The 19,866-nt window shown below is 38.1% G+C and overlaps 1 protein-coding gene across 1 annotated transcript; it reads left to right on the top strand.

Annotated features, from left to right (window-relative positions):
* The first annotated feature begins 4,593 nt into the window (after positions 1-4,593).
* Positions 4,594-19,009, top strand: xpc (xeroderma pigmentosum, complementation group C). The gene is made up of 14 exons (XM_067528203.1): positions 4,594-7,263; positions 8,843-9,127; positions 9,501-9,597; positions 10,439-10,523; positions 10,624-10,781; positions 11,046-11,166; positions 11,264-11,353; positions 11,711-12,580; positions 14,035-14,195; positions 15,146-15,227; positions 15,941-16,072; positions 16,397-16,566; positions 16,994-17,087; positions 17,240-19,009. Exons 1-14 carry the CDS (start codon positions 7,149-7,151, stop codon positions 17,573-17,575), a joined length of 2,796 nt encoding a protein of 931 aa, XP_067384304.1. The 5' UTR covers positions 4,594-7,148; the 3' UTR covers positions 17,576-19,009.
* Positions 19,010-19,866: the final 857 nt, after the last annotated feature.

Below are 19,866 nucleotides of genomic sequence, written 5' to 3'. Positions count from 1 at the left end.
AGCATCTTTCAGCTAATTGTTTTGGTTTTGCAGCCTGCACCTTTCCTTTTTTGTTTCACTCTCAACTGTCTCATTAGTGTTATTTCAAGACAGCAGGCGAGCAGAGGAAAAATTGAAGCGGTATTTCATTATACAGAATTTTTTTTCTGTAATGCAGCCTTGCCAGAGATGGATAAAAATGGATTGGACAAAATAGTAGAAACAGCTTCTCCGTTTATTTCTGTTCATTTTAACAGCACCCAAAACAACAGCCAGCAGAATGAACCATATGGTTTAATTAACACCTCAACAAAAACTGAACAATAGAGCCTTCAGGGAAGACGCAATGCAGAATTGCTGTATTGAGCTGGATTAGTGTTAGCAAGGTGTACCTAGTATTCTAGTATGAGGTGTGCTAGGTAACTCTTTCCTTTGGGAATTACTCACCACAAAATAGCTACAAGAACACTGAAATTAATTGGAATTCATCTATAGGCCATAAGCTTGGCTCCAAATAAATGAAAAATGACACATATATGTTGTAAATGATTTAATTAAATGGATGAATTATGCATTGAGGGACTTGTCTAAACCATGCTTTGAATAGTTCATAAATAACACCTCAATTCAAATTCATATATTTTATTTTCTGCTATTCAACCCAAACTCTATGACGATCATACATTTCTCTGCCTCAGTTGTATAAACAACTGGGTGTTTTGTTTCCCTTTCCTACTGGTATTACAAGCATTTTTAAACATACTTTTTAAATATCAGTCTTGTGTGCTCCATCACCTCTCAGTCTTTTTTATTACCCTATCCATCTCTTTCTTTCACTCTATTTAACTCTAGTTTATGGAACTTTATTAAACCAGGCAGTTGAGAACAAACCCATCTGACTTTAATGGCCTCGCAAAAAGCAAATGATCCTTAACTGTGATTTTACTTTTTATTTTATTATAATCAGGAATGCGGACTGTGGGAGGAAGGTTGTTGGGCTTTTTATGTCTACACTCTTAAGACACTTAATTTTCTGTCTTAGTTCTGCATCTCCTCCTCCAATTTCCCTATCACCTGCTTTTACCTCAGTCTGTTCTTTGTGTCCTGTCACCTTCTTTGCCTCCTTTCACTTCTCTCCTTGTGTTTCCTCCCTCCTCTTCTCCTACTTGGACTCCTTCTTCCCCTATTTCCTCCTTCACTTTCTCCCTTCTTCACTTCTCCTCACCCTCCACTTATTTCTGCCCCCCTTCTCCTTCTTCTTACCAATGTTCTCATTCATCCTGTCTTCCATGGCTCCCACCTTCACCCTCCTCCTCCTCCTCCTCTTCTTCTGCCTGGCATGACGTGGGTCCAGATCAAGGGACTGTGTTGCTGGGAGTAACAGGGATTGAGGGCGACACGTTGGAATGCAACTCCAGCCGAGCCCCTGAGAAAAGAAGGAGGAGGAGGTGGAGGAAGGGAAGGTTCCACTTTATCCCTGTTAAGTTTTTCTCCTTCTCTCTTGTTCTTGCCATTTCATCCTCCTTTTGTCAAACCTCATTCACTTGTCTTTCTCTCTGTCTTACACATTTTAGGCCCTTTACATCCCTAGAGGATGCCCAGGACTGTAATTCTTCGTCTGTATCCCTTTTTATGTTGCTCAGTCTCCTAATTCGCCTGTCTTCACCTCTGTTTTACCTGGTCTTGTACCTCATACTACATGCTTATATCTTGCTTGGTCTTTTCTTTTCGTAATCTCTACTAATTGGTCTTTTCTGACTTTAGTGCTTCTATTTATCAGCCGCCGGTCAGGCTGTAGAGCCAGCCGTCTGTTTGACTGGCTGTTCGCAGTGTAAATGCCAGTGAACGAGACAGAGGGATAGACATGGAGAGAGAGAGGGTAAACACATGGAGCTGCAGATGGACACACACACATTCACTCATTCCCCCACTCCATGCCACCACTCTCTCTCTCTCTCAGTACTTTATCAGCAGAATGAAAGTGCTTTCTGGCGGTATTTGAATGAGACAGAAAAGAGCTCTATTCAGCCCCTCTCCCCAGCTTTTATTAACACTGCGCGTCACTGAGGCGACATAAGCCTCCCCTCCCTTACACCCTCTGTCTGTGTCCACACACACTCACTCACACACATACACACACACACACACACACACACAAAAGCAGAGGGAGGTCTCCTGTTCAGGTATGATGATGCCCCCTCTTCAATTTTCCCCCTTTTCTCTCATCCCTCTTTTTTGTAGGCTCCTCCTCACTCTGGAGCTTTTGTTACCTCAACCCCCCATCTCTTCCCCCCATACACCTCCCTGCCTGTTCTCACTCTCTTCCCCTCTCTCTCTCTCACTGTCTGTTTGCCTGTGCCGCTTAATGGAAATACGCACAGATGCGTAAAGGGGCGGTCAAACACCACATATCCACTGGTGGCAGCAGCAGCAGCAGCAGCAGCAGCTTCGACCCCGTCTCTTCGGACAAGGAGACAGACCAAACCAATATTTTGGACATTTACTCAGGCCCCAAGCAGAAGCCCACCTGTTTGAAACCGGACCCTGTTTGCTCGAGTACCCGGCGGGGCTCAGGAAACAAGGAGGCAGGGAGCCGGGGTAGAGAGGCGAATGAGGACCAGCAGAGTCCCGGCAGGGATGCATGGGATGGATGCTCGCTTCTTCTTCACCTTTTTTTTTCACGAGCTGCTGTTGCTCGTCTGTGGCGATCCAGAAATAGCAGCAGCCAGTCTAGAGGTCGTGTGAGGAAACGTCTGATGAGGTGTATTTGCGGTAGTTGTATTTTCAGCGACGAATTAGAACCATTTTGTATGATTTTTTTTTATGTCTCTGTCGTCTCCTCTATTTTGAGTTTCCGGCTTTGATGCCACTTAGTCTGCCAGAGTCGTACTAATTAGCGGCTTGATTGACAGCTCGGTAATTGGATTTGTTTCATATCCGCTCCTTGAAGTTGCGAAGCCTCTTAAGGCGCGACAGAATTGGTTTCTCAGGCTTTATTTTTGTAGAAAACAATAATAACGTACCTACATTAGACTTGGTGGGATTTAAAGAGGGGGTGGATGAGGGGGTTCTTATTTTAATACAAACACTGGCCAAATTCTCAATTCTTTTCCAAGTCATTGCTGGAGCTTAAGCCTAAGAATGCAGGGCAGAACAAGATACGTATTTCAAACAGAAGAGAGGGGATTTTGTGTCATATTTCAAAAGATTAAGCACAAAACTTTACCTTCTCTACCGAAATGTCCCTCATGGGTGCATTTCTTCAGATAGTTCATTGCCAGCAAGTCAGTTGTTCTGTGAAACATGTGAAACCATTCAGTTGTTTTAAATAATGTACATAAAACTTGTGATTCTGGGTATGTTCACATGCAGTTAGACGACAGGTGCCAGCAGACTTAATGGTGGGAAAACTTATGTATAATGAGTTTTTTAAGGGAAGAAATTGTTTAAGCACAAATGCCTGATTTGTGTTTGTGTGGCACTGGTGTGATATTTTCACAGCTTATTACACAGCTGTTTTTAGACATTCAAAGGTGTGATTAAATCTTATGTATCAAGAGAGTAATATGATATTGGTCCAAAATCTATTTTAAAAATAATAAATTTGGATTTTACCTGCAGATACTTTTTTCCAATGAGGAAGCTATATATTAGCATATATTGAATATATGTAATTTTTGATAGGTCTTGGGTCTTTCTTTCTTAATCAGGATTAACGCATCTATTACAGAAACAAGTATACAGAGCTTTTTATAGTTCTAATTCAGAATGGGAATTAGGGAGAGAGCAATGTACTGCTAATAATATTTTAGTGTGTAATTATATGTAATTTTAAAGGACACATATGTGGTAATCCAATTTAAAAAATGATTTTCTGTGACTGCACCCTCTAAACATGGCAGTGTGTGAAGGTCAATGGGTCATGATTCTTCAGATTCTTACAAAAAATCTTTTACATCATAAACTAGGGATTTTCTGTCTCATCATCATGAGCCAGGAGCTGCATCGTTGGAGACCCAGCTGCCTTGGAGACTACCCTGGGGGAACAATACAGGCCGTTTCTGTGCTTCCTGGGTGGATGTCAAACATGTTGGCACAGTTCAACAATGGGTGGCATCACCCATCCTTGAGGAGATTTCACATGCTCCCCCTTTGACTTACACATTATCTGTCCGCTTGTTAATCCTGGGCCCAGAATGATGCCCAGTATGCAGAAGCCAGTGTTAGCAGGTCTCTGGGTGTCTGCATCTATTTGCCTGCTGTTATGCTGTTTTCCAATTCTGTACACTTAAGAGGTTTTTATTTCATTGTCCATCTTCTAACTCTGTGGATCCGTGTGTGCACATGGAGGTGTATATTTAAAAATATACAGTATGTGTGTGCATGTTCTTGCTCCTTAAAATCCAATTCTCCCAATGCCCAGTGCGCTGTATGGCTTTTTATTCCTATCTGACTGTACTGATGGTTCATATAGGGATGGAAGCCATGCACCGCGCTGGACACATTCACTGGACCATGGACCCAAGCCCTGTGATCACACATACACATTGAGATATATATATATAGATATATATATCTATCTATCTATCTATCTATATATATATATATATATATATATATATATATATATATATATATATACTCTCAGCAGCTAACATACTCACAGAGGGCAATAAATGCATGCACACATTTGGGAGGCCATGCACCAGCTGTCACATAGTAACAAAGAAATTTTGTGCACTGAACACGTATGCATGCATTTATTTATGTGTTTGCATGCAGTAAGTATAGGTATGAATGGTGCATGATTTACACATATACACACACAGCGCAGAAATGGCAACCTGGTTATAACGGGCCCACACTGCAACGAGTCAGTCTGAAACTGTCTGACTGTATCAACTGACAGCTGAAGTGTCACTGCCACAGAATCCCAAAATGATTGATACAGATCATGGCAGGGCAGAATGAAAATAAAATTAAACCAAAATGAACGGAATTGATCAGGAGTGAATAAGTACAACTTGTTTCAGGGGAATTGCACAGCCCTGTCACAAAATCACACGATAAAGAATTTATTCAGTCATGGTCTTTTACCCTTTTCATTTTTATTCAGTGCCCCAGTGGGACAAAGAGAGCGTTTCAGAATGTACTCCGTTGAACTCCAAAGACATGGCTGACACACAGAGGGAGGAATTAATGTATTCACACCTGATGCTGGTTTAGAGTCAAACATTCCCCTTTCAGTGTGAAAACCTGCCCAGATGGGATATGAATAAAATTGGTCTTTCTGTTAAATGATTGAGATTTAGTGATACTATGGTTTGAAAACAAAAACAAATACAAAAAAACAAAAAAACAAAAACAAATTCATAACACCTTTATACTAGAGTAAAATCACATAAACAAATGGCTTTAGATCGAAGTTTGGGGGCTATGACCCCCAAACTGGGAAAGTGGCTACAGCAAATTCTGGGTACAACATCTGAGATCTTTGTCCTTTGCAGTCCTAGATACTGTGCAGGACTGTCAAGCTGTCAGGCCTATGGTAGAGGATCTGAGCTTGAAGGAAGGAAAAAGGCCACCCCCGAGTGGGGAATTCTTTTAATATATATATTTTTTTTTCCATTACATTACCTGAGGCTAACATGAAACAAATACCTGATTCAGTTTATAAAAAATTAAGTTTGCACTACATCTTACGCACTACCACTCGCCATTTAGAACAGAAAATGCTCTGTCCATTCATTCATTATGGCTTTCATTCTTTACAATAGAAAGAAGTGTGAAAATGTACTTTAGTCTTGCATAAAGCCGAACACACTGCCCAGCAAATCTTTTGTTTTTGTTAGTTATGTTGTTTTTCTAAGCGGATGCTTTGGATTGGCTTGAAATGTTACAGTTCCGGTATGGTGCAACCTGCTTTAGCAATGGTTGTCAGCCGTGTTAAAATAAAAGTGTATTATTAGTACTAAATCAAGGTAAGGTAAAAAATAAATAAATAAATAAATAAGGCTGTATATGTTGCATGAGGTTGACTGTCAAAGTTTTCATTAAGCAAAGACCATGTTATTCAAACTATCCACTCTCAGTAAATACTACAAATTTGCTCTGTCCTTCATTGTTCTATTGTCATTCAGCTACATCCGTGCATCATTTTTGCTAAGCAATAAATGATAGGTGAATTAAATTTCACATATGTGCAAACTTTACTTTCTATATTCTATACTCTGTATAGGATCTACAAGTTGGGAAGCTTGTAAAGATGAAATTGTATATGTACACAAGATTTCAAAAATATTTATGTATAACAGGCCTTTGTATTTATATTATGAGACTTCACGGATGTGGTTATTAATGTGCCACTGCCAAAGCGGTGAAAGCTAAGATATTTTATTACCAGGAGGATAAAAAGCTGGAACAGAAGCAACCGTCTCGCAAAGTCGCATGTGACTTAAGCCTCATCTATAGCACAACACCGCCCCTCGGCGTCCAAAATGTTGTTTAAACAACCCGCCACAATATAGTGTATGTATAGTTTTATAACTACATATAAAAATAAAATTGTATAATCCTTCAGCAGAGAAATATATAAATGTTGATGTCGTTCGAAAAGGAGTTGTGGACAAGTGGCTACATCAAGGACTGGTGTATAATGGAGGAAATCATATAATACACTCATGGGTTTAGTGGCAACAAATAAATAAAGTTTTATTACATTTCAACATACATTAAAAGATAGAAAAAACAACGGCAACATATAGAAAAGGTTTTGTATTTAGGATACACATAGCAAAAGAAAATAACATCACATCAATATAATCAACAAAATTATGGAAAAAATAAAAATTGCAAAAATAAATAAGAAATAATTTATGGAAATTCAGCTAAATTTACGTTTAATTAGATTAGAAGAAGAAGAGGAGGAAGAAAAAAGAAGAGGAGACGAAGAAGAAGAAGAAGCGGATGTTACGTCATTCTCCTGCCTCCAAAACAACCGGAGTGCCGTTTCTGGTGTTATGAAATCTTCAGAATGAAATGTTGGATAACAGCGGTTTCTTTGCGCCCATGTGGTAAACTGACTTGAGTTCCGCTCGGCTGCTTGTACGTGTTACACATTTCAAGAAAAACGAAGCTGATTAAAGTTTGAGAAGAGAGGGACAGACAACATGGCAAAGCGGAGAAATTGCAGAGAGACGGAGACCGGTACAAAGAAACCGAAGCAGGTGAAGAAAGCAGGGAGCAGCGGGGCAAATAAAGCAAGAGTGAAGAAGACCCACGCAGGTATGAGAAAGCTTAGTCTAATCTGCTCTGTTATTTATTAACACATCTGTGTAACCTCTCATCCCCCTTTCAACTTGTGTAGTAGGATGTGGCGAGGTTGCATTAAAATGAATGGGATACCCCAAAGTAATACCAAACAGTCTGTGCAGTAAAGCTTCAGTAAAGTCAGATTTGCCTGTGCTGAGCATAGGAATTTGAAGACAGACACACTTTTCTCTCATTGCACCAGAATCAGCACAATCGTTTTGATTGATTGATTGTGGATGTGTGCAAATGGTTCATTTTAACGTATTGTTGGATATTTTTAGCGACAACACATTTGTTTTCATAATAAAGCCGAACTATATATTGCCATAATATTGGCCCAAATGTTTAACATGGCTTTAGTGTGTGGTAATTTATTATTAAATTAGCTCAAAAAGTTTGAAGTTTTATTAAAGACTATAAAAGCTTTAAAAAACAGAAATTAATTGTATGTAATTAATTAATTTGTAATGTTTTATTATGCAGTTCTGTAAGTTTAATTTATTTCTATGTAAAACCCTAAGACAATTTCTAGAAAGAGCCATAAACTGTAACTTTATTGCATTTTCAGTATGAAATAGAACGTAATTATTTAGTACAAGTTGTTAAAATCTCAAATCGTAACTGCGAAATCAATTGATTGATGAAAATACATTTTACCTGTATTTTTTCTATAATTGGGACCACTCAGGAAATTGTTACAAAGTGATAGATCTGAAAAATCAACAGTGTTACCCAATATTTTTTTCATTTGCTGTTATACATAGTGTTACCGTAAATGCACACTTGTTGAACCCATGTGCAGGTGCATGAATAAATGAAGTGCATGGTTACTGGAGTGGATCATCTGGCCCAGATACACATCTGTGCCCCCCTTTAGCAAAACATGCATGTTTTTGTGAAAAAACTGTTCATACTGACAATTTTTTTTTAATGCCTTGAGTCACACATCATTCACAGTCAGTAATGTCTTCATGATATTTAGTCCTTGTGGTCTGTCTGCCTCTCTGGTTTTTGTGTTTTTTTTTCTTAATTCCAAATAAAAGTTTATGTCTCTCTTCTCAGACTGTACTTACACATAACTGATATCATTGCCAGCTGTTGCTGTTATATAAATATTTACAGTATTTTAGGTACTGACAGGTGCTTAATCCATAATGATTCATTAGTTAATTGGATTTTGTATTATGAATCTTCACCTGCAAAACATAATTAAAGTTGTAAAATAAATATTGTGGAGTAAGAGTAGAACATTTCTTTTGAATTGTAGTGAAGTAAAAGTAAACATAGCCTAAAAATGAAAATACTCCAGTAAAGTACAAGTACTCCATGGGTTTACAGTACTGGAGCAAATGTACTTAGATATTTACCATCTATGAAATTCACGGATTGTAAATACAGTGTAGCAGCTTTAAAGTACAATAAGTTTCACTACACGGGGCAAGAAAATGATGAAAAGTAAGAACCAAATCATATAATTTTTAACTGCATCTCAATCATTAGCCAGAGAGAGAGAGCAGTTTAAAATAATTTCTTAATCTGCCTTTCAATCAAGGTAATAGCAGCCCAGAGAAAGAGGAGAAACTTGAGAGGAAGGTAAAGCCCAAGTCACGTTCTTCCACAAAACAAGCAGCAGGGGGCACCTTATCTACAAAAAACACTGCTGCCAAAACCAGTATATACTTCCAGTCACCAGTAAAAGAAGAGGAGACTGACAGTGAAGATGACTTTGACTTGGTGACCTCAGCAGGACCTGCGGTTATAGAAAGTGCCAAGAAACCAGAAAAAGAAGAGGAGGAGGACAGTGAAGAAGATGAGGATGACTGGGAGGAAGTGGAAGGTAAGTGAACTCAAAACTTCTAGACATTTCGGGTGCTTATTGTGAATGAACCCGCAAGGGAAAAACACACACCTGGAATGGTGGCTCAATGGGAGTATGGGGTGCAGAAGTCTGTGGGATCAAATCCCACCCTACCGACTAGGGTAGGGTGAGTCCCTGAGCGAGACACTCAGCGCTAGCTCCTTATCCCAGGGGGAGGGATTGAATGTTGAGAATTCCAGTGTAACATGTATGTGCAATATGTATATGTGCTCAACGACAATAAATGCTCCTGAAACCAGGGTTTTTTTGTTTAAAAATGTCTGTAATTCCTATTTGATTCAGATAATATTACTTAAAACACATCTTGACTAATTATTGTTGTGTTGATCAGAGCTGGCTGAGCCTCTGGGCCCAGTTGAACCATCAGAACCTGAGCTGCCCTCTCAGCCTGTAGAAATAGAGATTGAGACTCCAGAGGTCAGGAAGAAGTAAGTGTCATGTGTATATATACATGTCAAAGATTATTTAAAATGTGTTAGTAAATTATACTGACAAAATTAGCATAATAAATGTAATTGAAATATATGAAATAACTGCAAACAGTAGAACCACAGATGCATGTGTAATTCAGGTGGCATTCAAAGATGGGTTTGTTTTGTAAGTTGACTTAAAGAAAAGTTCTCTATTCTTTTCTAGATATCTATTGTTGATATTTAGCAAAATACATATTACATTCTATGCACATAGATACAGCATTATACAAGCACAAACTATACATGTTATTGTCAGGAAACTTTTTTTTTTACGTCATCTCCTGAATTTCTCATCACGACAGAATCATAACAGAAAAATGGCTGCAGAAAGACATTTAATTGATTAAGGGACAACTGTATAAGCAGTGAGAAAATATTAATATAGTTGTACTCCCCAGACTAGAACCATAAGAACCAAATTTAATATTGTTGAAGCTACCATTTAAATAGCATTTTCAGCATGGAAGAAAAAACATTTTGTCGATAGTGTAAAAAAAGGTCATTTATTAGCAGGGCCTCTATGTTCTCTGAAATAAGCCCTGGGGAAGTTTTATTTTCTTTGACTGGTTTTTCCATTTCTATTGGCACCTTAAGGTTTCATTGCTTAGCCTGCACACTGTTTTTTTTTTTGTCTTGAATACGTCATTTTCAGATGTCTGCAATGGCTACGCTGCAGTGTCACAAACACACTTTGTTTTACAAAGTTTTTTTTTTTTTTAGATTTATGCATGAGAATATACTATGGATGAATGACCATCCGTTTTTCTTAACAGTAATTCTTAATCCTATTCGACAGGAAAAAGAAGCAGGCAGAGTTTGAGACGTATTTGAGACGGATGATGAACCGATACAAGAAGGACGTGTTGATAGACACACACAAGGTAAACACACACCTGTATTTTACCTTTTCTTTCATGCTGGCTCTCAATTTTGGGTTTGATGTCATGTCAGTAAGAATTTGGACTCTTATTGGCTCTTCAGGTCCACCTCCTGTGCCTTATTGCAAGCGGCATGTTCCGCAACCGTGTGTGCAGTGAACCGGACCTGCTGGCCATCACTCTGTCACTGCTGCCCGCCCACTTCACCATGGTTGACAGGGAACACATCAACCAAAACTACCTCTCTGGACTGCTCAGATGGTGTGTGCTTGCTTGTCAAATGTTATATGTGGCATGTTATGTGTGCAGTGGTGCTTAAAGCCTATTTTATGTCAGAAAGTGTAAAACGGTGTCTGAACATGATCACTGGAGCCGCTGTGGGCAACGAGAAGGACGTTCTTGCCAAATTCAGGACTGCATACTAAAATAGAGAGTTCAGAGTCATCTTGCTACTCATTATTGACTTGAAATGATCACCTCTGTACTTTCAAGTTTCATTTTCACCCCTTTTCTCCTTCTTTTCAGGTTTAGAGCAACTTTTACCCTAAACCCCAGTCTTCCTTGTGAAGAGCACCCAGAGCCCCGGGCTCTGTTGGAGAGACGGCTGGGCAGCCTCTCAGCCAAAAACCATCAGGAGATGACTCATGTTAGCAGTTTGGCAAAAAAACAGCGTGTGACTTCATACACAGAAAGAACAAATTGCATAAATGATAACGTCCGTGTTCATTTTGTTTTTTCTGCAGCTTTTCCTATTGGTCCTGAGATCTCTACAGCTCTTCTGCCGATTAGTTCTTTCTTTGCAGCCGATTCCTTTCAAACCCCCATCAGCCAAGGTACTGACAATCTGCTTTTCACCCCTTTAGATAATACCAACTATTTACAGAAGATTTATATATATATATATATTTAATGACTCCAGTTTCAAGTCTTTCATCTCCTTTTACACAGTTTTTTAATTAGCATGAAGGGCAGCTCAACGAAGAGTCATTCCAGACATCTATTAAAAGAATTCAGCTGGCCTGTAAATGCCTTTCAGTTTTGATATCGGTGTATACTGAGACTTGTACGATATTGTAGTCAGCACAAGGCTTTTACTCCTTTTTACCGATATCAAGTCACTGATCTTCTTTATCTGACTAATATAAAAAATATTAAGTTACTCAGTTGCCAGTGTCTACTCATCTTTCTAGAGTAAAGAGGCTAGAACATCTACTGGTGCCCAAGGAAAAAGTCACAAAGGCCAGGAATCCTCCAAGACCCCTTCTCCTTTGCCAAAAGTTTCTCCTGGAACTAAGAGACCAGCTGCAGGAGGCATGGGAAAAGGGGCTGGAGGTGGAAAAAAGCCACGGAAAAAAAAAATAAAGGAAGAAGATGAGGAGGAAGAGGAGAAGGCTGTAACATCAGTGGGGCAGAGACCGAAGAACTCAAAACGACGAAGTGTCGCCTCTAAGATAAGCTACAAGGAGGAGAGCAATAGTGAAAAGGAAGAGGGGCTTAGTGATGATGAGGAATTTCAGGCAGGCAGTGAGGAAGACAGCGAGGATTCAGAGGCCAAGGCTAAATCTTCAAAGGTGAAAACAGGGAAAGGAAAGAGCAAAGCCAAAGTGTCCAACAACAAGAACCTCACAGCTTCAAAGAAGAGGAGTGGTGGAGAGAAAAAACATGGAAAAGACGAGGATGACAAAGAGTGGGAGGAGGGAGATGAAGAAGGGGAAGAAATGACAAATGATAAAACAGAGCAAAGGAATGGGAAGAAGAAAGCGGGACCTGGAGCGGACGAGTGGTTGGAGGTGTATCTGGAAAAAACCTCTTCCTGGGTATGTGTGGATGTGGAGCATGGTGTTGGGGAACCTCACCTCTGCTCCAAGAATGCCACAGTGCCAGTGACATATGTGGTGTCAGTGGATGGGGATGGGTTCGTGAAGGACCTGGGAAGGAAGTACGACCCCACCTGGATGACATTGTCCAGGAAGAGACGGGTGGATGAAGACTGGTGGCAGGAAACACTTGAGTCGTTCATGGGACCCGAGGATGAGAGGGACATAAAAGAGGACAAGGAGGTGAGACAGGCAGTCAGATACAAACATGTTATCACTTAATTTAGAATTTAATTTATATTTATATTTCTAATTTCTAATTTATAGTCAATTGAATCAATTTAACACAGTCAAAATTGTTCATAATTTGGGGAGATTTTTAGAAATAGCTACTGTTGTGTTTTTTTCTGTTGCTTTGCAGCTATTCCATACACCCAAGAGGTTGAAAGATACAGCCCTCTCCAAAAGTATTGAAACAGTGACGGCCAATTCCTTTTTTTTTGTTTTATTTTTTATTTTTTTGCTGTTGGCTGAAAACATTTGGGTTTGACATCAAAAGATTAATATGAGACAAGAGATCAACATTTCAGCTTTTATTCCCAGGTACTGATACACAGCTTAGAAGATGGCACCTTTTGTTTGAACCCAAGCAGTTTTCATGTGAGCAAAAGTATTGGAACAGATAGATTTAAAATATATTACATATAAGTGAATAATTCTTTTCCAGTCGTCGTTTGTTTTGGATGCTTACACCCTTCAGTCTCCTCTTTAGCGTGTAAAATGCATGTTCTATAGTGTTTAAGTCCGGAGAATGACTTGGCCAGTCTAGAACTTTCCACTTCTTTGCCCTGATGAACTCTTTTGTTGTTTTGGGTCATTATGTTGCTGCATAATGAAGGATCTTCATATCAGTTTGGTTGCACCTTTACTTAAATTGGCAGACAAAATGTTCCTGTAGACTTCTGAGGTAATTTTGCTGCTGCCATCATGTGTTACATCATTAATGAAGATTAATGAGCCCGACCCAGAAGAAGCCATGCAAGCCCAAGCCATGACTTTACAGCAAAAATATAGTCCTAAAAAGGGTATTGCATAGTTATGAAGGGTCACAAGCCAATTTTTTTTCTGTCTCTTGAGATATTCCATGGTGGACTTTGAGGTCTGCTTATGATCATTATCCTGTTGCCTGAAGAGCCTATCTGTTCTCTACAGATAGTGTGATGGTTTGGTTCATTTGTGATATGAAAAGCATTATTCTTTTTTGAAATGATTGTGCGTATGTTTTATAACTTTGAGAGACTGTGTTTACAACGTTGCAACTAAAAAAAAAAAAATCATGATTTTTTTTTAAACGTTTGCAACAGTATAACATCTCACAGTTATGTAATGACAACATCAAACATGCAACATCTATACTCAAGTCAACACTTCCTTGACACATATAAAAACATATAATATATTAGAACTTTAGGACTTAAAAATGCCACCAAGCTTTTTTAATTTTTAAATTAATTCTATGTATTGTTATTATATTTGGAATACAATTACATCTAATGTGGCCCATAGTATAATAAAACATAGAGAACTTTACAAAAGTTAGAAATAATTAAATAAATATTAGTAAGGTGTTATTTTTTGCTAGGTTCTGCACTCTTTAGAATTTCTCTTTGTTTTTTCTCTTTGCTTTGCCAACCCAGCTCCAGAACAAGCTTCTGAACAAACCCCTGCCCATCTCTGTAGTGGATTATAAGAGCCATCCCCTGTACGCCTTAAAGAGACACCTGCTGAAGTATGAAGCCATCTACCCTCCAACAGCCACCGTGCTTGGATACTGCAGAGGAGAGCCGGTATACTCTAGGTGTGTAGTCAGTCTGCCACTGATTCAATAAGCCAAAGCTGAACTTTGAACTAAAAAGTGGAAAACCTGTTATCTCTTATAAAGTCTTGAAAATTTGTGTCGCCTTAGGGGCTGGATCCTCTTTAGTGCACATTTCTACAAACAAAAACAAATGAGACAATAGTGTCTGTCCCATTATTCCTTCGAGTCCTTCAAATTTGTGAGAAATGCAGCTTTACATGCAGCTGCAGCCAGTGCATTCTCTGTAACCTTTAGAATCCATTTGTCCTCAGACTGACTTTCATAAGCTTTACTTACTAGGTATTTGCACATGTGGTCATCAGACTCTGGTTAATCTGTCACTTAAACTAGAACAATAAATCAAAAATAAAATTAAACATGTTGTAGTTCTATGGTATATGGATCCAAACAGTATTAACTTTTTAGTGAGTTTTGTCCATCTTAATGTTACTTTATCAGGGAAGTTGTCCGAGTTTACTGCTGGTGTTTACACTTTGTTAGTCTCTTAAAGGTAATGTTCTAGTCATAAACTTGGCCATGTGTTAATTTATGAGTTAGGTAGAAATACATGACTGCATCTCTTTGGTCTTTGGGGGGGGTTAGACTGTCTTGTTGTGGAAAGAGAATCAGGTTCAAATTGGAATCCTGACTCTCTAAAGTAGAAAAATTTATTGGCTGAGTGCTTTGGAAAATCAGCTAAAATAGGACGCAGCTGGTGTTGATCTGTAGGTCTGATTTATTAATGGTTGCGAGCATCATTGTCCACCTGGTGGTGCTGTTTGATTACTTTTGCTATTCAAACAGTGCTCTGCTTTTGAAATGAATACTCCCTGTATGTGTGCTAGAAATCAATTAGAAAATCATAAACTCATACTGTACATTGGAATGTCAGTATGAGAAGTGAACATTTTCTCACTGTTGTTATCATGTTTGAAACTTTTCCTCTCTAGGGATTGTGTCCACATCCTCCACTCCAGAGACACTTGGCTCAAAGAAGCCAGAACAGTCAGGCTTGGAGAGGAGCCATACAAAGTGAGAAAGAATTCGATTTTTGTTGTTGTTGTTCCCTTTCCATTCTGTTCTTTTAGTTTGTTTCTGTTTGGTTTTTCTCCTTTATATCTCTTCTACTTAATGCCATTCTAGCCTCTAAGATTTGTTTAACTGTCTTTATTTGCCTGATTCATGAATGAAGAGGATGTGGGGATGTTTAATGAGAAGTGAAACTCACCCATGGCATTTGTTGCCAAACAAGAGTTAGTATGTAGCATTTTGTTCATTTTCAAGAGGAGACCTGCAGACCTTTTGTTATGTTATTCAAGAATGCAACTTATGATATTAAACTTATGATATTAAACCTTTAAATGGTCAATCGCAAATATATTTTCTCTCACATAAGGATCAGATCCACAGGAATTTGGACTGATTTTATTGAAATGTATTATAGCAGGATACAGGTAATATTGTTTAAATTGTCAAAAATTTGACTATTCAACTTGATTTTTAAAATATAAATAATACTTTGCTGAGTATGAGTATTTTTTAATATTAAAGCAGACATCTGATCCTGTGCAAACACAAATGTGTAAGAAAAAAAAGAAAACTCCTGTAAATATTTTCATTTTAATGGAAAGCTGTAAACACTGGCCCATACATGGTTTCCAGTTAATGTCCAGACTAACTTGTTTGTTGAGGTTTATTAATTTATTAGGACAGAATACGCATAATAGTGTCTGTCTTTCTTTCAGATGGTGAAGGGGTTCTCGAATCGTTCCCGTAAGGCCAGGATGATGTCTGAGCTAAAGGATGAAAATGATCTGGCTCTGTTTGGAAAATGGCAGACTGAAGAGTACCAGCCGCCCCTAGCTGTGGATGGGAAGGTAACTCTCTTTGTGGTACAGTGTGGAGAAAACTGTCACAGTTGCAGCAAATATTGTTATAATACGGATTTTAAAAAATTACTTAAACTTGAAAAACATTCAATTAAGTCTGATAGAAATTTAAACATTGCTGATTTTCCACATTCAGTCCAAACCCAAAGGTTTTCAGTCTACACAATATGAAATGCAAAATCACAAATTAAAAAAAATGCAACCAGGTTTTTTGTCACTAATTGAATAAATAGCTGAACATGCATTAAACTGACTCACTTTCTAAGCATTGTACAGGAATTTCAATTTTCTGTCTGTGTTTGTTCCCTTCAGGTTCCCCGAAACGACTACGGCAATGTCTACCTCTTTAAGCCATGTATGTTACCAGTGGGCTGTGTTCACCTCAGGCTGCCCAACCTTCACCGTGTGGGCAGGAAGTTAGACATTGATGTCGCCCCTGCGGTCACAGGCTTCGACTTCCATGGAGGATACTCGCATGCTGTGTAGGACAACACTTAGAAATCTTGTGTTAGGACTGAATCAATTTAACAAAGTCAAAAAAGAATATGGTTAAAAGATTAGCCTGGACTTTCTTATATTTACTTATTATCAAATTCTTATATCAGTATCTGATCTAAAATCCCTCTGCTCTCTAATTTTAAAGATTATAGTTGACTAAGACCCTTTTTTTGTTTTTTTGTGATACAATTGTTTTGTAAGTTTAAATGTATTGTTCTGGATTTATTTGTCATCATATAAGTTTAAAACTATTTATATATTTGCATTGTAGGATTTAAATGATTAAAGTGATCTGTGCTTGGTAACATCTACACACAAGAAATCCTCTAATAAAGAAGAAATGTATTTTTTATAAAAATATGCTAATTGTAGGAGAATAATATCAATCTCTTTGTTTGTTTGTTTTTTCAGGACTGATGGTTACATTGTGTGCGAGGAGCATGAGGAGGTTCTTAGAGCTGCCTGGGTGGAAGAACAAGAACTCCAGAAGCAGAAGGAGAAAGAGGTCAGTGTGTGTTTTCTTTTAAAGGATTCATTTTGTTCTCATCTGACATTTCTCAATCAGAGAAGATTTTTTTTATTGCAGGTTATTAACTTAACATTAACTTTTCCAGCACCAAAGCACCACATCAGCTTTTCTGTTCTTCCATTTTCTAGAAAAAAGAAAAGAGGGCAATCTCCAACTGGACTCTGCTGGTGAAGGGGCTCCTGATCAGAGAGAGGCTTAAACAGCGCTACAGCAAGACAAAACATGGATTGGGGAGTGTTGCTCAGGGAGATGACATTGGTGGGCTCTCGTCTGATGAGGAGGTAGTTGAAGATGGATGTTCTGGAACTAAGACGGCATCTGAGACTCTAGCTATGTCCTGGCCCCAAAACAGACAAACAGAGGAGGACGGAGGGAGCGTCTGTGGGCGGAGGAAGAAGAAAATGACGACAAAAAAAGAGAAGAGAGGACAAGAGAAACATTTGTTCCCCTTTGAGAAGGTCTAATGATAAAGAAACACTATAGTCTTTTCCAGTTTTGATAAATCAAGGCTGATTACACACTGAAATAAGCACTTGATTGACGGCTCGTTATTTTCCTGTTCACACAGCTTTAAAGCAGGATAAAATGTTTCTCAGGTGCAACAGATTTTAAACTGTTAGATCAAATCTGATCAACCCTGGAACCTCTGGCTGTAATGCAGACTGGTCATTTTCCTCCAGTGGTTTTAATACATAATATTCTGCATATTCCTATGGACCCACATTATATTTAATGTATTCTTTGAGAAAACAAACAACATAAATGTGAGAACAGAGGCGTTACCATAAACTGTGTCTTTAAGATTACATTGCGGCTACTATTCAGTGGATTGCAAATAAGCTGCTAATGACATGACAAGCATCACACCAGCAGGATGAAATGCAGCTTGATGTAACTCAATTCCCTGAAAACATTAAGTTAAGAAAACATTAACATTATGTAGTGCTGTTAAAATTTTGCAAAACGCCAGGCATAAGCGATTTATGTAGAAAATGGGCCTCTTATATAGGAGACCGAAAGGGACATAAAGTGATTACAAGTAGGAAATCATTGCATTGTGTCTTTTTAAAATAATTTTCCATCTCTATTTGTCAATTTTGTGGCAGTTTGTTCTTTCAGAAACAAACACAAATGGCGATGTTTTCGAGTTTGATCACTATGCACTTTTGTGTTGATGTAACTTTGATTTGGTTTGTTTCCATCTAACAAACCATGTTTTCGTCACTAAAACTGCATTTAGAAGGTGGTTCTGTGTTTCCATCAATCAGTGCTGCTGGTTGCTCCTGGGGGGGGTCACTTGTTTCTGTTGTATTCTGCTGTATTAGTTGTCCTGTTCAACCTCTATCCCACAAGTATTTTAACTTTTTCACAATTTGTGTCTGAATGTGTTCACACACAACAGATGGCTGTATTTAAAGTAACCAGTGTTTGTATGAATAGTATTTTTCTAAGAAATGTTTAAATATGAGTAAAAAAACTACATAACTACTGTTTTTTTTGGGGGGGGGTCTGTTTTTTCAAAATTGTTACGCAATATAAGTAGATATGCCTTCACTGGCAATCTTTCTGGTTTTGTTTTTACATTTCTCTGATTGTTTAATCAGGTGGGGATGTAACCTGCAATGGAATGAATGACATCTTTCCCAAAGAGTATTTTCATCTATTACTTTACTGCTGGCTGTTAAATGTGTGTGTGGTTGTGAAATATGGTTGTGGGTATAAAAAGGTATCTTGCTGGCATACGCTTAAAAACACTACAAATTTAATCTCTTCCAGCCTTTCCATACCTAAATATTTTGTAAAAATGTTCAGATATGGAAATTTACCCAAATAAATCACTGGGTGCAATATAGAACATTTTTCACATGTAGTTTTGCATCTCTAATTGCTGACTGGGCTGCTTTTTACTGACATTTTGTGTGCATTAAAACCAAACCTCAGCTACATTAGATGCTGATGCATCTTCTTCCTCAGCAATTTCTAGGGGCTTGACCCACTGCTTCTCTCGGGTGCTGCTGAGTGGTTTAGGAGGGCGTGATCAATTGTTTATAGAGCCACCAGTCTTATACCATCAGACTGTAAGCAACTGGGGGTCCATTGTTTTCTAACTGTAGACACACAACACATGCACTTAAGGTCCAACCTATGCAACCTAACTAGGTAAAGATGGTAGCAACTAAGGAATATTTACCTGTAGATTTATATTATAGCATTTTAGATTAAACATATTGCCTACAAGCAAAATGCCCCCCCAAAACCCACATCTATTGAGTGTACATAATTTGATTGATTACAAATATACTGGAAATTTGCACCTCCAGAATATCACCTTGGACCTCCTCTTGTAGAGACATTGTGTCAAAATCTTTTCCATCCATCAGTTATCCTAACCACTTATACCAGAAAGGATTGTGTATTGCTGAGGCAGATCAAACATAAATGTGGTTTTCATTTGTTATGATGTTTAGTTTTAATTAAGTGTTTGGAAATCATTGGGCAAGCGAGTATTATTCCATTATAGGATAATTCAGTATACAATAATTATAACATTGCAAATATTCCAGTGATCAAAACTAGTATTAAGTTTGTGAGTTAATTATTAATATATATATATATATATTTTATTTTTTTTTATCCAGATCTACTAAAAGTAACCAGTAACTGTGAAGCACATGTAAAAGTACAAGTGCACTTAATTTACTTTCTAACCTCTGGAATTTGACTTGGTGGAATACTTTTTAACTTAAGTATTGGC

The sequence above is a fragment of the Channa argus genome, chromosome 13 (genome assembly GCF_033026475.1).
Source record: "Channa argus isolate prfri chromosome 13, Channa argus male v1.0, whole genome shotgun sequence".
Lineage (NCBI taxonomy): Eukaryota > Metazoa > Chordata > Actinopteri > Anabantiformes > Channidae > Channa > Channa argus.
Note: the sequence above shows the minus strand (reverse complement) of the source record. Positions and strands in the feature narration are given on the sequence as shown.